The sequence below is a fragment of the Paramisgurnus dabryanus genome, chromosome 1 (assembly GCF_030506205.2).
Source record: "Paramisgurnus dabryanus chromosome 1, PD_genome_1.1, whole genome shotgun sequence".
NCBI classification, from domain to species: Eukaryota; Metazoa; Chordata; class Actinopteri; order Cypriniformes; family Cobitidae; genus Paramisgurnus; species Paramisgurnus dabryanus.
This window is the reverse complement of record NC_133337.1, coordinates 12,585,290-12,608,016: the sequence shown is the minus strand read 5'-3', so window position 1 is coordinate 12,608,016 and position 22,727 is coordinate 12,585,290. Positions and strand designations below refer to the sequence as shown.

Below are 22,727 nucleotides of genomic sequence, written 5' to 3'. Positions count from 1 at the left end.
TTCTCAAAAAATGTGGAGTGTCCCTTTAAGGAGACTGTGACAAACCCAGAGACTGTGATGCTTTGCTAGGTCTTTTGAGGTGGTGTTGTTATAATTATATGTTTTATATAATTAAAGAGCTTTAACTGTACATCACTTAAACAAAGATTTCAGGTACAAATGGCAAGTACTGTATTTAACACTTGAGCCACTGAAGCTGCAGCGGGGTTTTTTTTCTCAAGACACTAAAAGTGACAGATTCACAAGTTGGTTGGGATTTTTGTGTTTGTAATTTTATTTTATTAAAAAGCCTTAAAACTATGCAATTTAAATAAAGAGCTTTAAGTACAAAGTCAAGCCCCCAAAGCTCATCAGAGTCGTTGCAATAAATGCAGACAATTAAATATTTGAGTAACCCTGATGCACTTCAAACCCAGCTTTCAATGTTGTTGTACTTGTGGCCTTTAAGTCACCTCCCTCAACACAGTAAAGTACTGATTTCATACAGCTGCACTTTTTACTTTTCTTAGTCACAAGGATTTTTTCCACAAGCACACAGTCTCCATCTTGTGGCCAAAGAACACAATTGCATGTAAATACTGCATTATGATAGATCAAGGCCAAGATTGTTTGAACTCAATTTATAATTTAATAAAGACTCTTACATCAAGTTTTCACATTCACTTACAGTGCAGTCTGTACAATAAATCAGTGTATGTATATATTTATATAAAATGTTGGTGTTGTATTTGGCATGGGTAGGTAGTTCAATGTAACAGCACCTTAATTTAGTACAAAAGTAATGTTATTGCAAGAATTGTTAAAACAAACCCATCAATGAAATTGGGATATATATATATATATATATATATATATATATATATATATATATATATATATATATATATATATATATATATATGCACTTTTTATGTAAAAAAACAAAATTGTTTTTGACAGCATGTAACACAGAACAGACAATTTCCCTGTCTTTAAAGTACTTATCAACAAGGCCTTAGCATACAACTCTAGATAAAGACACAAGTAAAAAGCAGATAAATGAAGTGGTAAAAATTAGCACCATTTAGTGAGTACCGTGTTTTTGATGTGGGTGACGGTAAAGTCACCAAGGACACTTTGAATGTGTGTATTGTATTTTGCACACTCTTTGTGTGATGTCATACGCAGAGACACAGAGGATTTAAACGTCGCTTTCACAAGAATCCTACTTAACACAATATCAGTAATAAGTGAAGTTTAGAGACTAAAATGTTGACAGTTTGACACAGTAAGTGACAATACAAGTAAATCTTAATAATATTAGGATAGTAGATATGTTAGAATACTGTAGTTGTTGTGCTTCAGTTATTGAAGATATCTCTCATTTCATACACAGAATATATATTTATATGATTTTAGCCAAAGCAGCAGACGAGCCATGCTCTTTAAACAGATATATCGAAGGAGGGCCTGTACTCATACACTGTATATCTATTTACAAGCACTCATTTACAAAACAGGAACAGCAGGCCCTCAGTGCTATAAGCATTTGTGTGTTGATTTTGAGTCAACAGTAATTGTGTCAGTTTAATAAAGAATACAATTGTCTTTTCTACACATAAAGCACCTCTATAATATTGTGATAGGTTGGTGAAAATAATCATTCTTGCATCACTGGGCCTGAAGCAGACCTTCCCACTGGATAGGTTGTGAGAAGACCTCTCTTTCTAGCCACATCTCGTAGCTGTAATGAAAGTCTTCGGGCAAGTCGACACGCTGACCTAAAACACTTTGAAGGCAATTGTCTACGGGTATAAAGTCGCTGTTTTGATTCTTATCATAACGCCGTGTGTTGAATTTCTCAATGCTCTCTCGAAGTGCACATTCCTCAGCCTGGAAGTCCCACGGCCGTGCGTCAATGTCTGGTAGAGGAGAAAGAGAGATAATCTTAATTTGAATGTTTACCAGCCCAGAAGCTTTCTCTTAGATTTTATGATGTTTTATTGTATATTGCATGTAAGAAACCAATTTTACCATTTCCGTATGCCCAGTCGTCATTCAGTCGATGTCTGACTTTTTGGTAGATAGCGGACATTGTCTTCATGTTGCTTTTTCTCCATTGCCGTCCCAGGTACTTGGTCTGGATCTTAAGAAGTTTGAGGACGTAGAGCTGCATCATGGCCTGTTTGACCTTGAGCGCTCGTTTCAGTATGGGTGCAGATTTAAAGACCACAAGCATCTGTGAATGGAAAGATTAACCACATATTAAAAAATCCAAATCGGGAAAGATCCCATGTGTTCCATTAAAATAACAACCCGTCATACCATAGTTCGGGAGTGTTTCCATTTTGTGATTTTGTTTAGGATCCTAAGTAGGTTGATGCAGGAGAAGAGATTACGCCAGCAGAACTGATTAGTGTCACCAGCTTCCTGTTTACGCAAACACACACACACTTACCAGCATAACAACTTTTAAAAATTATAATGGACATTACTTTAATACACTTCCTCGCAGATGAACTAAAGGCTAAAAACAAGTAAATTTCTTCAGCATAATGTTTAAGATAAAATTACCAAGCTTTCAGCTGTGAGTTCAGGCATTTCATGAACAACACAATGTGGAAAATCCAGGGCACATATGCTGCCAACAGAAACACAGCAAGTTTAAAATATCACCTCCTTATATATAGTACATATTAGACTGAATAAAAACAGAACGTACCTGTTTTTGGCGCTAATGTAGGACATGATGTTCTGGTTGAAGAATTTAAGGATGAGGGGGATGCAGTTGGCAAAGACCAAATGTTGTGCCACGTATTCAAACTGTGTGAGACAAAAACATTAGCATTTAGTACATCTCATGATGTTCATAACCAGCGATGTAATATAATTACTTCTAAATGATTACAAACACCACAACAATCCGGTGTTGCATTAATGATGAATCCAGTTTGGCTCTAATATCTATCATTCTTTACCAACTTCTCTCTGATGAGCAGGAAGGATGGCATTCATTTATAATTTTCTCCAAGCCATTCTCTACTGAGACTAAAAGGCAACTCTAAGTACACATCTTTTCCATTTATCACAGCTTTGGATGTTAATGTGCTCACTCTGATCACTGCCACAGCAGCAGTACAGCACCTCTCAACCCAGAATCAACTACATGGCGACTCAGCGGGGTATCTATCAGCGAATCAGCACTGCTGACTGCTGTTCTTGTTGTTTAATCAGAGCGAGTGAGTGATTGAAATAGGATTTGTGTGATAACCCTTTAGTAACTGACTCTTTAGTACTGTTTAAAGGTTTCGCAGCAATTCAGGAAAAATAAGAAATAGAAGATGAAAAAAAATTGGAAACATAAGTCACTATTCTCTGATTAAAAAAAATATTTTTACAATATTATATATCTATTTGGCAGACACGCTTAACCACTTACAGTGTATTAAAGGAAAACCCCACAGTTTTTCAATATTTTACTATGTTCTTACCGCAACTTAGATGAATGAATACATACCTTTTTTACCATACCTTTTTTCAATGTGTGCACTTAATCTTTGCACAATGGGTTGTGAATGTGTTAGCATTTAGCCTAGCCCAGGGATTCCCAAAGTGTGGTACGCGCACCCCCAGGGGTACGCGAGCTGCCACCAGGGGGTGCGCGAGAGGAAAAATGTAATGGCGGTCTGTTTCTTTAAGTGGGATTTTCCATACAATAAATAAATAAAAAAATGAACAGTAAACATTTCCTTTGTAATCGCTTTTATTTTAAATAAAAAACTATAATTTATTAGTTTTTGATAGAAACGTAGAAGACAGCTGCTGTCTTTTTCTACGCACTGCTCTTCTGTTATGCACTGCAGCCGCTATATGCGTGCCAACTCGTTTCATTCATTCCATATATATTATAAATATGCTTAACTGACTGAAATCAGGGAAACTGTCATGTGGGACGTCTTATGATAAAGTTGTTAGTCACGAAGGAGGAGAGGGACCAAGAGAGAGAGACTTTTTTATGGCAAAAATAGAAATAATGAAATGTGACGAGACATGGGCACAGGATACGTGAGCAATGTGTTTTCATGCATGGTAAAGAGACCGCCAATGAATTATATAATAAAATACATAAATACTTACTGTAGAGAACTTATTAAAAGCTTTCATTTAATTTTGTTTGAAACTTGAGCTGTTATAATGAATCTGCAAACTATTATACACCTTTTGTGCGAACAGTAAAGGCTTTCGTTAATGTGTTTGATGGGTCTGCACGTGACGCACTGGTAAACATGAGGAAACCTCTCATATGTCATCTATTAGCTGACGGCAGTAAGTGTACGTTTTTTACCATAGTAAACTCGAATGGCGTCTAAATATCACAGTGGTTAAACGCATACATGGGGGCGCGCATCATCTACGCTGAGCGTAGTTTCAGATGGTACAATAGGCGTAAATATTTTTCACAATGTTGGACGTAGCTAAGCCCGACGTAGGACTATTACACCCAACTTCTTAATGTCCGGCTAGTGCAACCGGCCCTTGGTTATTTGCGCATGATTAAACATGAGTATTTATGGTGAGAAAACAAAGCTTTTTTGGATTTTTTTTAAAATGGGGATTGGGGGTGTGCCAACCCGGTTGGGACATAGAAGGGGGTGCGCAGGAAAAAAAGTTTGGGAACCCCTGGCCTAGCCCCATTCATTCCTTAGGATCCAAACAGGGATAAATTTAGAAGCCAGCAAACACTTTCATGTTTTCCCTATTTAAAGACTGTTACATGAGTAGTTACACGAGTAAGTATGGTGGCACAAAATAAAACGTGGCAATTTGTCAAGTGGATAAAAATAAGAAATATATTGTGTGGTGAAAAAGCACTTAGGGCGCACTCACATTATCCAAACCAAACCATGCCCCAGCGCGATTGTCACCCCTCCCTACTCCCCCAGGTGCACGCACTCACACTGTACTTTTAACGATCCGAGTCCGGGCGCGCTTTCGTCATTAAGATGCGATTGTTTTGAAAAAAGCAGGAAGTAAAGCTCTCTCTTAACACTGGAACCCATCAGAATGATAAGTCTGTGTTTTTTATTCGGAGTCGTTTGGTGCGCGATTACGGACAGCCCTCTCACATGTCATCATATCGCTTAGTTGATCTGTCACTAGGGGTGTGACGGTCATTATATAACCGTGAGACCGACGGTTATAGTTGAACACCGTCATTAGAACTCTATAACCGCCAAAACCGTGTTATTAAAATATTTTTTAAAACATTTTTTATCATAAAGAATTTTTAAATAATAATTAAAAACAACTGTTAACAGTCTGTGTTACATGCGCCCCTCACGTTCTCACGCAGTGAAAAATACAGAGCGGAGCAGACACTGACAACGCGCTGACATACAGGACAGACCAGGTTACTTTTCGGTTACTTTTGAGATTAAACATATTAAACAAAGTCTCGCCTTTCAAATCATCTGTTCCTTCTAGTTAATTTATAGCATCAAATAAACATGAATGACCATGAGAACGAATGTTGTTTTAACCGCGGAAAGGCGTCAGTACACTCCGCTTTTCAAGTTCAAATCCTCCCATGCTAATCTACTAACTCTCTTGAACGCACATTCACTGCTAGTTGTCTTGCTGTTAATTTTAAAGAAACGTAGAGCAATTAGCTAATCAGTGTCTAGTTTATTCAAACGCCGGGTGAGCACTGTGCAGCGCGTCTGCGGAGAGCGTTTGCTGCGCGTGGCCATTGTGCTTTTACACCGGCTGCGTTTAATAACAATCTCAAGTTCACATTACTTTCTTTTACCTGCATTTATGAGCAAAACCTCTTCAATACGCTTTTACTCCACATTGTTTTCGTGCTGTTCTGGTCCGTGTAATGACAGATATAGACACAAATACAGACATAAAAAGCCCAATGCACAAATCTCTTTCTCTGAAGATTATTAAAATAGATGATAGATAGAGGATTAATTTATGCTGGGCAGAGAGTGACAGCGCAGTCTTCTGGCAACAGTGTGTTTTTTTAAATATTTCATTGCTTTCTGTTAAATTGTTCAAAGTTATTACTGTTTAAAACACACTTGGCATCACATTCATGATTTTATGGTAAAATGACACTTTCCCGTCAATCCACGAGCATTTAAACGAGCAAAACGCCCCCCACCGACGGTTATGTGACGAACCGTCACATTTGACTCACGTCATAACCGTCATCACCAATTCTGAAACCGGCACACCCCTATCTGTCACGTGTGCAGCTCAGACATTCACGTAACCCTGCTGCTCGCATCAAAAGGTTTATATGGAGGCAGATGAAGGTGAGTGGTCGCGCAACTGACGTCTTCACCTTTTGAATCGTGCTCAGGTGCGATTGTGCTCACACCACAGTCCACAGCCTTCCGCGCCTGAGCCCAAGTGAACCGTGCCCACCTCTGCAACTCTGCCACGGCGCGATTAACCAATCCGCGCCCAGGCGCCGCACAGAGCGATCACACTAGTCAAACAAACCAGTGTGAGTGCGCCCTTAGTTTGCAGGACTTCGACCTCGGCGTGCAGTAACATCATCACTCCTGACTACTCTCCCCTCTCACTCAAACGTCTGTCAATATTACTGCACCCAAGGTCGAAGTCCTGCAAACAAAGTGATCTTCCGCCATTCAATATAGTTCTCATTTTTTATCCACTTAAAAAACTGTAACAGTCTTTAAATAGGGAAAACATGGAAGTGTTTGGTGGATTCATACCTGTTTGGATCCTAAGGAATGAATGGGGCTAGGCTAAATGCCAAAACAGTCACGACATGCTGTACAAAGATTAAAGGTATAGCGGAAGATTTTCGTTTTCCGGGTGGATCACCACTGTTATTGGTCATCCCAGATGTCAATCATTCTGATTATATGTTGACGTATAACCGCCGTACGTGCTCGCCTCTACGTTCGCTTTCTGCACATGCGCACTTTCACGTGTATGTCTGTTGTGCTACGGTTTCAACCATTCATTGAAGGTCGCGTTCTCACTGTGTTTTTTTCAAAATGTCTGAGGGTCGCAAGAGAAAAAGTGTCTACGAATTGTATGACAAGATGAGAAAGGACTATAAATAAAAAAACAAGACCAGAATGTTTATGGGAGACTATTTCACACGCTGGCGTGAGCTAAAAGGACAGGTTGGGCTTCCCACACGAAGTTTGTACAGGAAAGGTACATTTTGTCATGCTATTTGGAGAAATCCATTTAAAATCACTGCTAGTAAAAGTTGATGTTAGCTATGATTTGCGATGCTAGCCCTGGCACAAGTCACGAACCGCACAGACACGGTAAACATGCCGACAGCAACTTGTAAACAGAGCGAAGAGAAGAACTGAGCTCCTGCATGCTCTCTCTCTGTCTCGTGCACGCGTTTAACAGGCGTTCCCTCTCGGGAGCATTTTTTTAAAAATATCGAGGGGCGGTTCTTTTAAATAATTCGGGAAAATCTTCCGCTATACCTTTAAGTGTACACATTGAAAAACAGGTATGTATTATTTGGGCTAAGTTGAGGTAAGAACATAGAATTTTTTTTTTTGACCTATTTAATCAGGATAATCTCTCTGAGATTCAAAATCTCTTTCACAGGAGAGTCCTGACGATTATTAAAAATATTGAAAACTGGTGTTTTTCTTTAAAGCTATACATTTTATCAGAATATGTTCCCTGGGAATCAAAACCATGACCCTTACACAGTTAACACAATGCTCAAACAAGCTACAGGAAAAAAATACAGAGAAATGCGCATTGTTGGTGACACAGCAGTGCCCCATACTATGAGTTACACTCTTCGCCAGTAGAGGGCACCTTTATGCCCCACTTAAAACCATCTACATCAATTTTTCATGATCACGGTCTCACTCATCAGACAGTATTTAGCTGAGCTGTGTTGCCATCAAAGATGAACATTCTGTTTCTTGCAGGTTTTTTTCACACAAAGTTTCAGTTTCACAATTCTTTCTCATTCTCTGCTGATGCAATAAAAGAGCTGTTTTACATAACTCAAGCAGTGCATTCGCAAAGCATAACAGCTTTAAAGCAGATATCAGTACAATCAGTTCGACTGGTAGGATACGGTTTCAAAATAAACTCTGAATCCCATCGTTGTGTTAAATGGTTAGCCTACCAACAGAGAGCAGGGTCAAAGTTTAAAGCAGGGGAGATGGAGGTATGACCCTCACCTGGTATATGTGGTTGAGTTTGAAGTGTTTCAGCAGCAGTAAGAGGAGAGCTGAAATGGCTTTGACGATAATCTCCTTGTGTCTGTTCACATCAATGCCCAGCTTCATGCTCTGAAGAACTGTAATTCTGTTCCCAACACAAACACATGAAGCGTTTGCCTGTGCGGCTTAAAATCAAAGGACATCCACACAAATACTCAGCGCTCTGCCTACGTGTAGACTTACGGCATCTCCTCTGGCAGAACGTCCGCCAGGATGTTGATGGAGTCGGTCTTTGCTTTAGAGGTTGGGGCTGCAGCCAGTAGGAGCTTCAAAAGGGCAATCTAAAAAGAGACAGATGCCATTACAACAATTTATACCACAGGGCTTTTTTATATTTTCTAATAATTCCATGGTCTATATCAACATTTGATAACAAATGTTTAATCATTGCTGGGATCGAACCTGCAATCTTTTAGATATCCAATACTAGAAACTGTGTTTTCAAATAACCGGGGAGAAATAGCACTGTTTTAATGCAGACAGTAATGACAATGAAGTGTAGGGGTCACTTACTACATACTGTGAGAGATTGGGCAGCATTCCCAAATATAAAATCTCTGTAGGTGTTTCTTCCACCTCCTCGTCCCCCTAGCCAATCAAACGAGCTGGTGACTTGACAGCTTGATAGTCTCGTAATAATTGCAAATGAAGAAAGCAAAGCTATTTACCATAGTCATGGGGCACTGCTGTAGCTCTTCCTCTCTCTTGATCTGTACCTCTGCTATGGAGACATACTTATGCTTGGGAGTATAGTAGAGAGAGGGAGACAGAGAGAGAATTACTATGGTGACCAAGGAAAGTGAAAATCCTAATAGAAATATTGGACAACGGCATTCACCTTAACCGCACATTCAGTAATAATAAAACAGTGGCGGCCGGTGACTTCTTTTTTTGAGGACGCATAATGCAAAGTTCGTCACAATGTATGTAGCCCGTCATGTGTATGGTTCTTAATTTCAAAATACGCGTTCTGCGCATTGAGTGATCCTATGTGCATCACGTGTCTTGCCAAGATAAGTGACTGCTGCAGACGCATCTAAAGGGTTTATGATAAAAGAGACGCTTGCATTTGCCAGATACTCGTATAATTTCATGCATAATCAGAGTTTACTGTTAAGGGAGTGTCTTGCGTGTATTTTGTAAATGTGTGTCTCTTTTATCACATATTTTGAATTTGCGCCCCTTGGAAGAGCAGTCACGAGCCGCCACTGTAATAAAATATCTGGGGCAGGAAAAAAAATGTGTGTAGCCAAAAAGATCAAACAGAAGGTAAAATAAAAACACAAATACTTCCACACTTACCTGTTTAAGAGTCTTAACACTTTCGTGTATCGGCCGTGGCAAACCAACCAAAGTCTCAGTGTCACTGTAATTAATATCACACAAAGATATAAAAGGTACATATGAAAACTATACACTGTATTAGGCTACTTGACAATAAAGAGGATCCTCATTAATAAATCATTATTAATGACTCATGGATAGGATACAGAGCCTGAAACTCACTTTCCCAAAGTGAACCCAATAAATTTGTTTCTGCTGGTCTCCAGGAAGTGTTCGATGTCTTTCTCTCTGTGAAAAAAATGAATCAAATGATGCACATCTTGTATATTGCCTTTGCTTCAGATAAACTCGGTACAACATAAGCTTACCTGACTTTGGGAGCCCAGGGCAGTCCTTTAGGAAAGGAGACTCTTTCTGTTGGAGGTCGCAGTGGAGGTGGTGGAGGTGGCGGTTGAATGATGACATCTCTGTCGAGTGGGTCGACTTCTCCCTCGATGCCACTGTCAACATCCTCCGGGTCGTCCTCTTCATCCCGTGCGTCATCGTTCTTGAAAGGGTCCCGTTCGTTGTAAGTGTCCAGACTATCCTGCTTGACCAACGGCTGTGATAGAAAGAGTATGTTTAACATCAGGCTGCAAATGCATTTTGCTCTGGACCTTGATATTGAGTCTTTTTGGAACAAATAAACCATTTAATAAAGCTTGAAGCATTATATGTGAAATTTTTGCTCAATTTGCCAGCATTATGCTTTTTTAAAATAATATTTTAACCGAACTGACCAAAAAGAGACTCTTATGATTTATTAGGGTAGGGTCACACAAAATCGTTTACGCAGGCTCTGTTGCTATTCATTTTATCCTGACAAAAATACTTTGATATGTTTCCCCATTCATTTCTTCGATTGTATTGCTTAAACTTACCGTTCCTTAAACCTGTAATAGAGAATCATCACAAATAAAAAAAATGTACAGAGTCCTTGACACAATTATGGGGACTCACGCATTCCAGATAAAACAGCACAGCCCCTTATTAAACATTCCTGTTGTGCAAATTTAGTTTAACAAAGGCACAAAAAACAAGTCCTTTACATCTCTAGTGTTTGCTCAAATGGACAAATGGCAAGATTCAGAGCAAGCATCAGGCATGAGGTGCATTAGTGGAGTGTAATCTTTTTTTGTCAATGTATGAGTGTATCTGTGAGCGGTACTGAGGCCATGAGCAAAGGTGACTCGGCTGTGATTGGTTGCCTATGAGAACAAGCCATTCTGCTAGCTAGTGGTGTGTCGATGCAGATCTCATTGACTGAGAGTTTGTGGAAATGAAAAGATAGAACGAGAGCAGAAACGAGGAGAGAAATAGTGTCTTGCTGATGTTCACCATGTCCTGAAGCCCGTATGACTATGGCCAGCTGTATCTCCTAGAACCCTTCCCTCCCCCAAATAAAGTTTAAATGAAAAAATTATAATAATAGTTGCTGTGAAGGAGAAGAGAGTGGTTGCAAGAAGTGCACGGCCAGCCCACAACAAAGAGAATGCACAAAAGGGGTTTTGGGTAAAGACCTGTTTCTTGGCATAGGGAGTGTCTCCTTCCAAGCTATCAACAAAGGCACTCTGTAAGGACACAAGGAAGAGACGGGAGTAAACCAACAGGGAATAGATCATCCAGAAAGTAAGATGTACGAAAAGAGAGGAGCGAAAGGGAAGAGAAAAGCTTTAAGAGATCTTACAGAGACAGAAAGAGAGCGAGGAAGGAGAAAATGAGAGGATCAGAAACTTGCTCTGATTGGTGCAATCAGTGCATTTCTCACTCTCATCTTGAAATCACCAATGCAATGTTAGTCTCTATAAGGCCACATGGTGATGAACCTCAGGCATTTAGTCCCGATGTGTGCATGTGTGTGCGCGCGTTTCATACCCTGCGACTTCTGCGTCCTCTCTTCTGCTGCTGCTGTTGCTCGATGAGCTCCATAGCCGAGGCAGGAGGCGAAGCGGCGCGCATGTTTCGCACCACCTTAATGCTGTCCTCTGGGAGAGGCGGCAGATTCAATCGCTCTCTCACTCTCACCTTCATCTCCAACAACTCCTCGAAACCTCCCAGTGTGAACTGAGATATATACACACACACACACACACACACACAAATCAATAAACCTAACTTTCTAATTTATAAATCAGTGTTTCAATTAAGCAAATTTTAAATGAATCATTTGTAGAAACTGACCAGTATGGTCTTCCATAGTAAGAGCAGCACTTTCTTCATGGGGAAATGGGGTGCATTCATACTGCAAAACTTGGTTACCATGGTGAAGAGGAGGAGAGCAAAGGGCTCTCCATTATAAAGGGGTGAACCTGGGAGGGAGAGGAGATGGTTAAGCAATGCACCATAGAGAAGCTTAGCAGCCAGCTACTCACACAACTGCACATATACAGTTGCTCACGTCACCTTAAAAATGCACAGCGTTCCAGCTATTTTAGTGTTTCTCACCCAACTCTGCTTTGAAGGCCTCTCTTGCTGTCTTCCTCTCAGGAGCATCACTATCCATTTCCACACGAATGGTCTCAACCATCAGATACATGATGCTCAGAAGAACCCTTTAGAATATGAAGCAAATGTATGACTGTGTAAAGCTATGAGTAATAACAAGAGTATTAACTCTCGGTATTCAGCTAATGCAAGCAGCATTACTTTCTTAAGCTAAACAACTTTCAAGTCTGTGATACGTTTTATAATTCACGCATTGAGATTCTGTCTAAGTTGGCGGTTAGTGCAAAATCCCAACTAGATTTCAAATGCTGAAATAAAGCACTTAAAGATATGAAGACAGGTGATGCTAGCTGCCGAAAAGCTGCAAGTCTCAGTCTGCTCAATGTTTCTCCGTAGGTCTCCCACAAGACGCCTGGAAGCCATTTTAATGTAAATGTGAGAAGTGATTTGTGGCTTAGATGAGGGGAAGTGATGGTGCAGGAGCAAATGCCTGTCTGTGGATGAATAAAGGATGGCAAAATAAGGTTAAATCAGTCCCACTGGGCATCTTACCTGAGTTCAGTGCTGTCTGCCAGGGATATGGCTGGTTTTCTTACTGCACTGCTGCATGCCTGGTTATTACTGGAAGGAAAGGACAACAACTTAATCACATTGTAAATTTACACTCTGCAGACAACCTTACATAACAACTGCGCCAGACTCATTACAGCCAGCCAATCTGGTACAAATTTTGAAAAACACATTATTTCTTGAGAAGCAAACAAGTATTGGCTAATTGATCGAAATGGGGTTTTTAATAACCAATACAGCTGATATCTAAGGAGCTGCGTGGCCAATATAATGGTCTGGTGGAGGGCAAGTAAAAACGGGATATATACAAAATGTACATTTAGACATTTGTTAGACGCTTCCAGTACATTACAAGGTATACTTTTTTATCAGTATGCGTGTTCCCTGGGTCAAACCCATAGCCTTCAGCATATGTGCATCAATATCAACAATTCCTTAAAGGTTTCATTTCAATGCCCTGTAAAAGTTAGCAAAAATACCAGCTTATTAAACCTGACAAGCTGTCAGCCAAATGAATAAGATGAGATGAATATAAATCAATGCTCAAGAGCAGGAGACTAATTGCACAAATTATGCCATAAACCGCAGTGTGGTGTCTCCGAGTGTGGTTTTGCTGTGTGGGTTGATGAAAAGATGTACAAAGACATGATATCCCCAAAGGCAGAGGGTTAAAGAGGAGAAGCATGATGACCAGGGTGTCTTTGAAGCCAAGATCAGAGACAGACCACACTGCAGCTCTCTTAACACAAAAGTGAGTGAGGTATGGGGAAAATGGGTGGTGCACAAAATAAAGAGTTTATTAAAGAGAGATAACAGTGAGTGCAAGAGTGGCTACCACATTTTATACAAATAAATAGTTTTTTTGTTGATACGTTTTTGTCTAATTATGACTTTTAGGCTGTGACAAAGCATCGCGTTCCCCATTAAAAAATCGATTCTGAATCGCAAGGCTCCGATTCTGTGTTTCATGCACAGTTTGTGCGTGTACTGCGGCTCTGTGATCAGTAGGAAGTCCTTATCAATCTAAAATCACTATGAGTTTGAGTCGTTTATAATGTGCATTTAAAAAAGCAACATTTGTCAAACCAATCATTCAAAATATTCTTTATTATCATGAAAAAAACTGAAACAATCTGAAGAACAATGATATTTATATGCCTCTAGACATTTCCTGGAATAGCATTTGTAATGGTTCTTCTTCTGTGGCACAAATGGCATTTCTGCATGAAAGCGCCCTCTGGCCTTTGGATGTGGTGGCATTTCACCGTAATTCATTCAAATTCATTCATTGAGAAAACGCACGTTTTCACGATTATTTGTCACAGCCCTAATTTAGATGTCAAAGAAAATTTAAAATGAGTAGGCCTATTATATCATATTAACAGGAAAACATTATAACGTTTCAAATATTAATGTTTGCATTTTCTAAAGAAAATATGAGTGACCCATACAAAGTGACCGCCCCCAAACCCCCACCACCCATATCACCATCAATTTATTTAAGATTTTAAAATTGACAAGCACATTTAGCTATTTTAGTAAATGTCCTTGCTGTTCCAAGCATTATACTGGTAACTTAGAAAACCGGGATCAGGGAACAACTTCTGACTTTAAACCCCAAAAAAGTGCATTAATCCTTTACAGAGGTAGGCTAATCCATACAGCTCCAATGGGTAATAAAGGTCTTCTGCTGGTAATAGATGTGATTGTGTAAGAAAAATATCCATATTTCAAACTTTATATACTGTAATAACTAGCTTCCATAACTGTGCCATCTTAAGCAATTAATAGGCCATGTTGCACAGTGACTCTCATGAATTGCATGAGTCCAAGATACCGGAAGCTAGTTATTACAGTTTATAAAGTTTAAAATATGGATATTTTTCTTACAATATTACATCAATTGTTCGTATAAAAAGAGGAACATATGTAACTCGGATGGCCTGAGGGGGAGTAAATCTTACTTATCTTTGGGTAATCTTAATTTTTGGCCAAAATATCCCTTTGAGGTTTACTCTAAGGAACTCATAGGGTAATTAGTAATAGTCTTAACAAGTTAAAAGATCCATTGAAATGAGAGAGTAAGTCATTGGAGAAATACAGAACAGACTCCCAGTGATGGCCCAGCAGCTGCTACAGTAGGCGATAAGAAAGAGAAAGAGAAGCTGTATGTCTCACTTGTACAGAACCCAGGGGATCTGAAGAAATACAGAAGTCCTTAAATAATATTTTACACAAATATCATGCATGACTGAGCTGTATCCAACCTGCTCCCTCTCAAGAAAAAGTATAAATATAAAACAAGAGTTCTCTCCAGCTGAGATTCATTTGTTCTGTCTGTCCGTCTCTTTCAATATCCAAACCCTTTTTCGACTGTTCATCTGTCTGTCCCCGCCCTCAGCTGTCAGCTTTACTTCAGTTAGAGATCTTGACAGTGTGGGAAATGACAACACTCACTCGATCTCCATGCTGAGAAGCTCCAGCAAAGCAGTGAAGATGCCCATGTCGTACAGAAGGAAAACATTGTGTCGAGACCAGTAAAGAACATCGGTCTCTGTGTCACATTCATCAAATACACCTTAATACACAAACAAAAGGGTGTCATAAGAACATGCAAAACCCTCTTTCAATTTTACACAGTTATCATCATTATTTGAAATTTAAGCCTATTTTTATGATTTAAAAAAAAAAGTTCAATAATGTTAATGACCATTAAGATTCCTTATTAAGAAATTCCCCTCAAAAGTCTAACATATATGGTATCGCTGTTACCTCTGTTACCTTAATAGATTCTCATTACAGGTTCTAATTAGGCTTCATTTCATTTAGACCAAACAAATGTCTTTCTTTTTTATATTGGGGGTAGGGTTAATTTTTAGATGTACTTCAACCATTCACTGCTATTTGTATTTTGTTATTATACCTTGGGCCAGATACAGGATGGCTCGAGCCACTTTGAGCCTCTTGTCTCGGTCAGTGACCTCCAAAGCATCCAACAGTCTCATCACATAAGTCTTCTGCTCTTCCAGACTCAACTCCATCCACCTCCGACCCTTAACTGAGACGAAAGCAGAGAAGATGTGTGGGTTTCTGTACTTATGTTGTCTGTATAATCCCATACTCATTAATAATAACATTTACGCACTTGGCAGACACTTTTATCCACAGCGACGTACAGTGTATTCAAGCTATATAGTAAAGTGTATGCGTTATCCCTGGAGCCTATGACCTTCACGTTGCCAACGCAATGCTTTACCAAGTGAGCTACAGGCTAATAACACTCATTCTGTCCATGTTAAATCTCATTCTCTCTCTAACATACACATTAGTACACTTAAGTACACTCTAAAAAAACAAACGGTGCTATATAGCACCAAAACAATTGCTTTGGATCGTAACGATAGAAGAACCATTTTAGTGCCATATAGCACCGGTGAAGAACCAGTGAAGCACCAGTGAAGCACCAGTGAAGCACCAGTGAAGCACCAGTGTAGAACCATATAGGGGCCATATAGCACCACATATGGTTCTACATAGCACTATATGGTTCTACACAGGTGCTTCACTGGTGCTTCACTGGTTCTTCACCGGTGCTACATGGCACTAAAAATGGTTCTTCTATCGTTACGATCCAAAGCAACTGTTTTGGTGCTATATAGCACCGTTTGTTTTTTAGAGTGGGATGTGTGTGTCGATCAAAAACCCATGAGTGCAGCAAAACCTTGAACACTTTTTATTTTGTGTGACCTCTCTGCTCCTTCAGGCATGCATGTTACCTAACAACACAGACACAGTGAGATACTCATGAATCACAAATTGTGATACAAATTAAACCTCCCTTTGGATGTAGTACACTCTGTAGCACAAATGTCCACATAAACTATGTAACAATATACAGTAAACACAAATCTTTCACGCATCAAAGTCTCAGTATTATTTTTAGTGGAAAGCATATGTGAAATTAAATTAATGACTTCAATGATTCATCTGACGCTAAGTGTTCACACCATTGAGTAATTCAGTTCTCATGGCATTTAAAAGTGTCATATCAAAGGAAATAAAAATGAAAAAATTACTAGTGTTCCCGAGAAAATAAAAACTGAATATTAATTAATTAATTAATGTATATTTGTATTATTGATATGAAAATGGCATCACTTTAAAACATGCAAACGTTTCTAATAATTCACCAAATTAACACGATATGCAATGACGGCACCACCAGAACATATGTACAGGGTACACACAAATACACACCTGTGCATAAACAAACACACAAAGCAAATTTGACATGGGTGCACCAGACAGAGAGGTCTGGCAAGTTGAGTGCACACAGCAAGCCAAGCATCTAAACAAACATTCATTAACATTTATATTCCTGCGGCGAGAGAAAACTACAGCAATTTGCCGACAGTTCGTTTCTGTTCCCCCTCTGTGCCTCTTAACACAGGTGGAGATGTTACACCCTTGAGCATTCAGTTAATAAGCTTTTCTCTCTCTGTTTCAACATGTTTAGGTCATGAGGACAATCCAATTACTTTATCACATTACACACACTAATATAGCACAAAACTCACATAAGTTACTATGTGTTGGGTACAGTAAAGACACATACACAACAGAGATAATCATTCGGTATCTACCATGGTTCTTGAAGTCTTCCTCAAAGTAGTCTCTGTTTAGGCTAAACTCTGGTTCTTCTGTGTAGCTGTACAGCTCTGAAAGAAAGGCAAATATAACAGCATTTATACTACTGAAAACCAAAACAGCACCAACTCCAACAGAGGCGGCAGGTATGAAGAGTATTTTGTGTGTGTTTGAGACTCACCTGAAAGCTCTGCGGTGAAGCTGTCAGTGTCCCCATATTCAAACTCCAGGTTGGGGGACTCCATGGACCCCTGTGGGACAGAAGCACGCATCACATGACACGCACAACAGAAACCAACTCCCACGGCAAACATACTAGGGTGCTTGCCAACTCACTTCAAGAATTTCTACTATTTCAAAACCACTGCGGCCGGCACATGCTTTTCCTTGTAAATATGCAAATTAACACAAAACAATCTGCTCTAGTAATTCAATAACAGAGTGATACAGGTAAAGTGAGAAAAGTAGCATTACTGTGTGGAGTGCCAAATCCAGAAAATTATCTTAAATGTTTTAAAGTGCAATGATCTCACTCTCATGGTTACATTTATACAAGTTCAGACATTCATGCTTTTCCCACGCTTGTATACTACTGTACATATTTAAAACTATGAATAAGCAGCATCTGGATTCAGTCACACAGTGCATCATGATTGCAGAATATAGACTGCTGAGTATTCTAGTGGATCCACCTACAAGCATGTGGCCTGCATTAATGACTGTTGACTGTTATCCAAATCTGCACTTACACTCCCTGACATACGTTCAAGTCAACCCTCATGAAGACCTACTACTGTATATGAAAATGAACATCATGAATCTTCACACTTAAACTCTGCGTAGATGGGTTCAAAACCAGCATCACTCTCTCCAGAATAATTCAACTTGCTTTTCCTAGTCTAATCTACTGTGTGTTAACATCACTGAGCATCTTAAAATCCTTGAGTTAAACATGGAAATCCCAGGCTGGTCCTTCACAGTGTGCTTCAAATGAAGATATGTCATGACCTGCAGTTTGAACCACACTTCATGAGCACCACTCTGTATGAGCAGCACAATATCTCCTGAACTTGCATGTCTGATGATTTTAAAATGTGGGCAGTGTCAGATTTGCACCACATGCCACAAATATCGCTTCTACTGTACATAAACCTGGGATATTTTAAGGAACCTCAGAAGTGATTTAAATGTGCTTGTTCGAATAATAGCCTCTTCGAGTAAAAGCTTCAGTGCTCATTGATACATCCGAACACAGGGACATCATTTTGTTCACTTTAAATCTAAATGCAAATGCATGCATCTAAACATAAGAAATAAAGAAACTAATGCACATATTTATTTACCCGTTTCTCTCTTATTTGCAGCTATTTTGGCACAGTCAGGTGGTTTATATTTTGGTTAGGGCTGTCAAAAGATTAATCGCGATTAATCGCATCCAAAATAAAAGTTATATACCCAATCATGTATATATTTAAGAAAAAATTGTTATATTTATATATAAAATATTTATATTTATATATAATATAAATTATAGAAATTTATATACAGTATTTAAATGCAAATATTTCTTAAATATATACATGAATGTGTGTGTATTTATATATACATAATATTTATACACAGTACACACACATATGCTATGTAAACACAAACTTTTATGTTGGATGCGATTAATCGCGATTAATCTTTTGACAGCCCTAATTTTGGTCTTTAGGAGCAGATGGCATGATACTCATGGTGGGAAGCTCTAACTGAGAGCTGAAAGAAAAACAGCTTTCCCTTTGTCAGCAATATCAATACCTTTCCTAAATGTTGCACCCAGTTAGGATCCTGTCCAGAAAAGCCCTTTTTAAACCAAACAGTACCAGATTCTAATGGCTTATTATAGGCATGAAGCAGAACACCGATTAGTCAGAAACCAATCATTCACTAAAGAAACCGATCCAACAGTGGAGTTTATTCAATCACAAGTCATTCTGATGTTTTATTTGTAGTTAACATGCTCAACTAATCCGTAATGCAAGGAGCAACCACAAATCAGGTGCCCACCCATTTACATGACAGGCATTAGCTGATTGACATTTAATGCAAACGGTTGAGCCACTTTTGTCATAATATGTCAAGCATAATTTACATGAACGTCTAATAGATACTGTATGTGTCCTGAATGGATACATTTCTTTCAGGTGAATCTCAACTTTTACTGAAAGTGTGAAGCTTCCAAACAACCAAAGATTTTATTTTCTGTATCGCAATGGCATCGCACTGTAATTTGCTGACAGACCAACAGTAAAAAGCATACATTTAAATCGTGTCCAGTCTCTTGTAATCATTATCCCACAAACAGTAATGTGTAACTTTGTTCTGTTGAGATTGGTATATGTCCTACAGAAAAGCACAGCCTTATGCATTTTCAATCAATGTCATCAAAACGTAGCAACAGTTTAGGCCTACATTAGTAAGTACTGACAGAGTACATTTTTTTATTGACAACATAAGCATTTAACCATCTTATTTGTTTGTGTGCAAAGACACAAGGACTTGTCATTTCATTTGATGGCATGTTCACTTACATAAATATTTACTTTTGTAAGATTTTAAGCAAGTTACGTTTTTTTGCCGATAATCCACTGTGTGGTACAGTTTTGTGCAATGCAAATGTCAAGAATGATCTGAGAAATGTACCAATGCTACTGCACAGTTAGTCTTATAACTTTGAGGCATTTAATGTACAGTCAAAACATCTCTCCATTAATTTCTGCTGCAGGACAAAAACACGCTCTAATTCCTTAAAAAATATGTTAAAACAATTATGTCACATTACCATAACTGCACTAGGCTGGACACGGTCTCAGCACAATATTTTACTACCCTTCCAGACTAAAGCTAGGCAGCAATGTGCCAAGAAGAGAATCAAATATGCATTTGCTTTCTTTCATTTTTAATGACTGAATAAATTCTAAGTTTGTATGGCACATACATAGGAAAAGGAATGAGAACATTTCACTGTGTAGTTCTCAGATCCTGATAGATAGATATATTTAGTAAATATAGCCTAAATGAGTGTAAATAAATAGCCTAATGCACCAGCAGAATCACATCAGATAGGAATCATTTTCGTAAAACCACAATGTCACAAGGTAAAGCATATGATTAATATATTTTATAACAGGATTTGAATACATTCAGTATGATAACGCATGGGAATTTGTGCGCACCGACAGTGACGGGATACAAATGTGAGAGATACATACATTTGTGTTAGACTAAATGCACAAACGCTTAGCACATTTAGTTTCCGTACGTGCACAAATCCATATATTAGTGAGAATTAAAGACAGACGCAAATGCTTCATAATTAGCCCTTTCAAAAAGGGGTATTGACACATGACATGCATGTTTTCCAACCATCACCCTTTCACGTTAGATCGGATTCGTAAGGTGCATGTATTTATAGCACCACGCATGTTTCCAAAATAACAACTCAAGGCATTTAAAGCCCCCAGCAACAAGCCACCTTACACACTCGCACACACGCGCGCACACACCCCTCTACCCCTGCAAACTGTCAGTGCGCATCGGATTACCTCCGAATCCTTCTGTTGATGGCCGAACCCATCCCTGTCCTGACCCAGAGACTTCTGTCTGTTACTGTTATTATCATTAAGTATAGGTACCTCCATATCGTCGATCTGCTGCATCTGTGAGGCTGTTTCTGATCGCAAATACACACTGTCTCATTGAAACTGATGCGGATAGATTCTAAGTTCAGACTGATACCCCTCCCCGCCGCTCTGATTGGCCGCAGAGGCGCAGATATGGGCGTCATTTAAAGAAACACGTCGGTGAAGCCACGCCCACATAGATGTGCAGGTGCCACTGTCGCAATTAAAAAAAGCACACAAGAATGATTTATTTCCTGACGGACTATAGTAATCTCATCTGGATTCAATCATTGAAATGCAATTATTCTTGTAAATTGAATGCATGTTTATATTGTTATTGAATTTACACACAGTATTTGAACATCACTACACAAAGAATTTATTATCCTGGAAAGTGTTTTGCAGTAAATATGAAACTATGCTTGAAACCTGCAATAAGCAACTTATGCTTTGCTGTTTTTATTCTGTTCTTGCAGAAGTACTACAGTGCATTAATGCACAAATTATTGTGCATCATTAATAGTTATTGCAAAAAAACACAATTGTCACATACGTCTAATTGTCCAATGTGATTAAACATATTAAGGAATTTTCCATAGAATTTCCCAGATATTCCAGAGAATTACTATCTAAAAAGACATATAAGGAGGATAGTTACATTGAGTTATGGGTAGGGGTTAAAATAATCACCCAGTGTTCTGGAAGTTACATGACACCCTAATCACACCCTAAATGGTTAAAAATAGCCTATTAAAAGATGTGTTTACTATCCGTAGGGTTTCATCACAGACTACATGTTAACAAATATCCATCTATGAATCAAAGACAAAGTGGGCACTATAGACCCTTTTACAGCTCACGTGATCAAATAGCCTGCGCGCGCATTTGGGCAACGGAAGTGGTGTTATTCCCCATTGGTTCTAACGTGGTAGCAACTCAGAAAGTTTATTAAAACGGTTTCTCAACATCAAAATGTCCCGTTGTTGCGTTTGGTTGCACTAATATAATATACTAATATACGTATATATGTATCTGGCAACTTTATTTTTGGCCATCTGCTAACGTCTTTTATCCACTCCACTATAGTACACGGATCTGGTAGCTGTGTTGAAAATGTTGATAAAGTCAATTTTTTAAAAATAACTTACTGTTTGTGTTGCTTCACTGTTGATACTTCCGTTGCCTAAATGCGCGCGCATACGCTGCCACGTCATCATTGTGTACAAACAGTAAAAGGGTCTATAGAGTGCTGTCAGATCTACAATCTATTGTGATTAGCACAAACAGAAAGCTCACTTTGGTGAACAGAGAATGCATTGAGTTGTTTAACTGAACATACACCTATATAGCGAGAAAGAGACACACTGATAAGTATTTAAGGACCATCTTGTGTTATCTTAGTAAAGAAAGTGAATTATTGATTTTTAGGAACAGAGGGACAGATCTGTCATGACAGTGCCTGCAGCAGTCAAGCCAAGTGAGGATGACACTTTAATAAACAGTTTGCAGTAATTTGAAATTGTGAAGGATCAGTAGCAACCCAAAAGGATGTGGGTTGAAGTCACATTGATTCTTGAAGTTAAATGGCATTGGAAAAGTGTATTGGGTGACACCTAATGGAAGCTGATTTACCCAATTTACATGAGGAGGTACTTGATTGTTGTCACTCATAAGAACTCTACATAGAAAAGAAAGCTGAGAGAGGAATTAAGTGAACAATCAGTAACAATAAGACTAATAAACTTAATGCTGTCAATGCAACTATTAACATAATATCCAACATCATAATGGACCAGTGAGTACCAGCCTGTGAATGCTGTTAGATAGTAATGCCCTGCAGGGTCAT

At 38.8% G+C, this 22,727-nt stretch overlaps 1 protein-coding gene across 3 annotated transcripts; it reads right to left on the bottom strand.

Moving 5' to 3' along the window:
* Positions 1-881: 881 nt before the first annotated feature.
* Positions 882-20,997, bottom strand: strip2 (striatin interacting protein 2). Of its 3 annotated transcripts, none has more exons than XM_065265685.2 (22): positions 20,894-20,997; positions 17,398-17,467; positions 17,213-17,287; positions 15,493-15,627; positions 15,027-15,147; positions 12,552-12,620; positions 12,000-12,106; positions 11,736-11,863; positions 11,430-11,618; positions 11,075-11,125; positions 9,884-10,116; positions 9,738-9,803; positions 9,534-9,597; positions 8,900-8,971; positions 8,745-8,819; positions 8,415-8,512; positions 8,190-8,316; positions 2,702-2,802; positions 2,554-2,620; positions 2,305-2,409; positions 2,014-2,218; positions 882-1,901 (listed from the first exon to the last, which is right to left on the bottom strand). In XM_065265685.2, exons 1-22 carry the CDS (start codon positions 20,915-20,917, stop codon positions 1,651-1,653), a joined length of 2,433 nt encoding a protein of 810 aa, XP_065121757.1. In that variant the 5' UTR covers positions 20,918-20,997; the 3' UTR covers positions 882-1,650. The 3 variants fall into 3 exon arrangements, with proteins under 3 accessions (XP_065121757.1, XP_065121755.1, XP_065121756.1); XM_065265683.2 differs by having other exon boundaries at positions 20,804-20,987; XM_065265684.2 differs by lacking the exon at positions 11,075-11,125 and having other exon boundaries at positions 20,804-20,986.
* Between the last annotated feature and the right edge of the window lie 1,730 nt (positions 20,998-22,727).

Bases quoted from the DNA above. Each gene is read 5' to 3' on its own strand.
- strip2 (XM_065265683.2), bottom strand. From the start codon at position 20,917: ATGCAGCAGATCGACGATATGGAGGTACCTATACTTAATGATAATAAC. The intron at 15,628-17,212 runs GTAGATACCGAA...CTTTCGTCTCAG, and splicing joins GGAAGACTTCAAGAACCATG to TTAAGGGTCGGAGGTGGATG. The intron at 2,219-2,304 runs GTATGACGGGTT...TTCCATTCACAG, and splicing joins GGAAACACTCCCGAACTATG to ATGCTTGTGGTCTTTAAATC.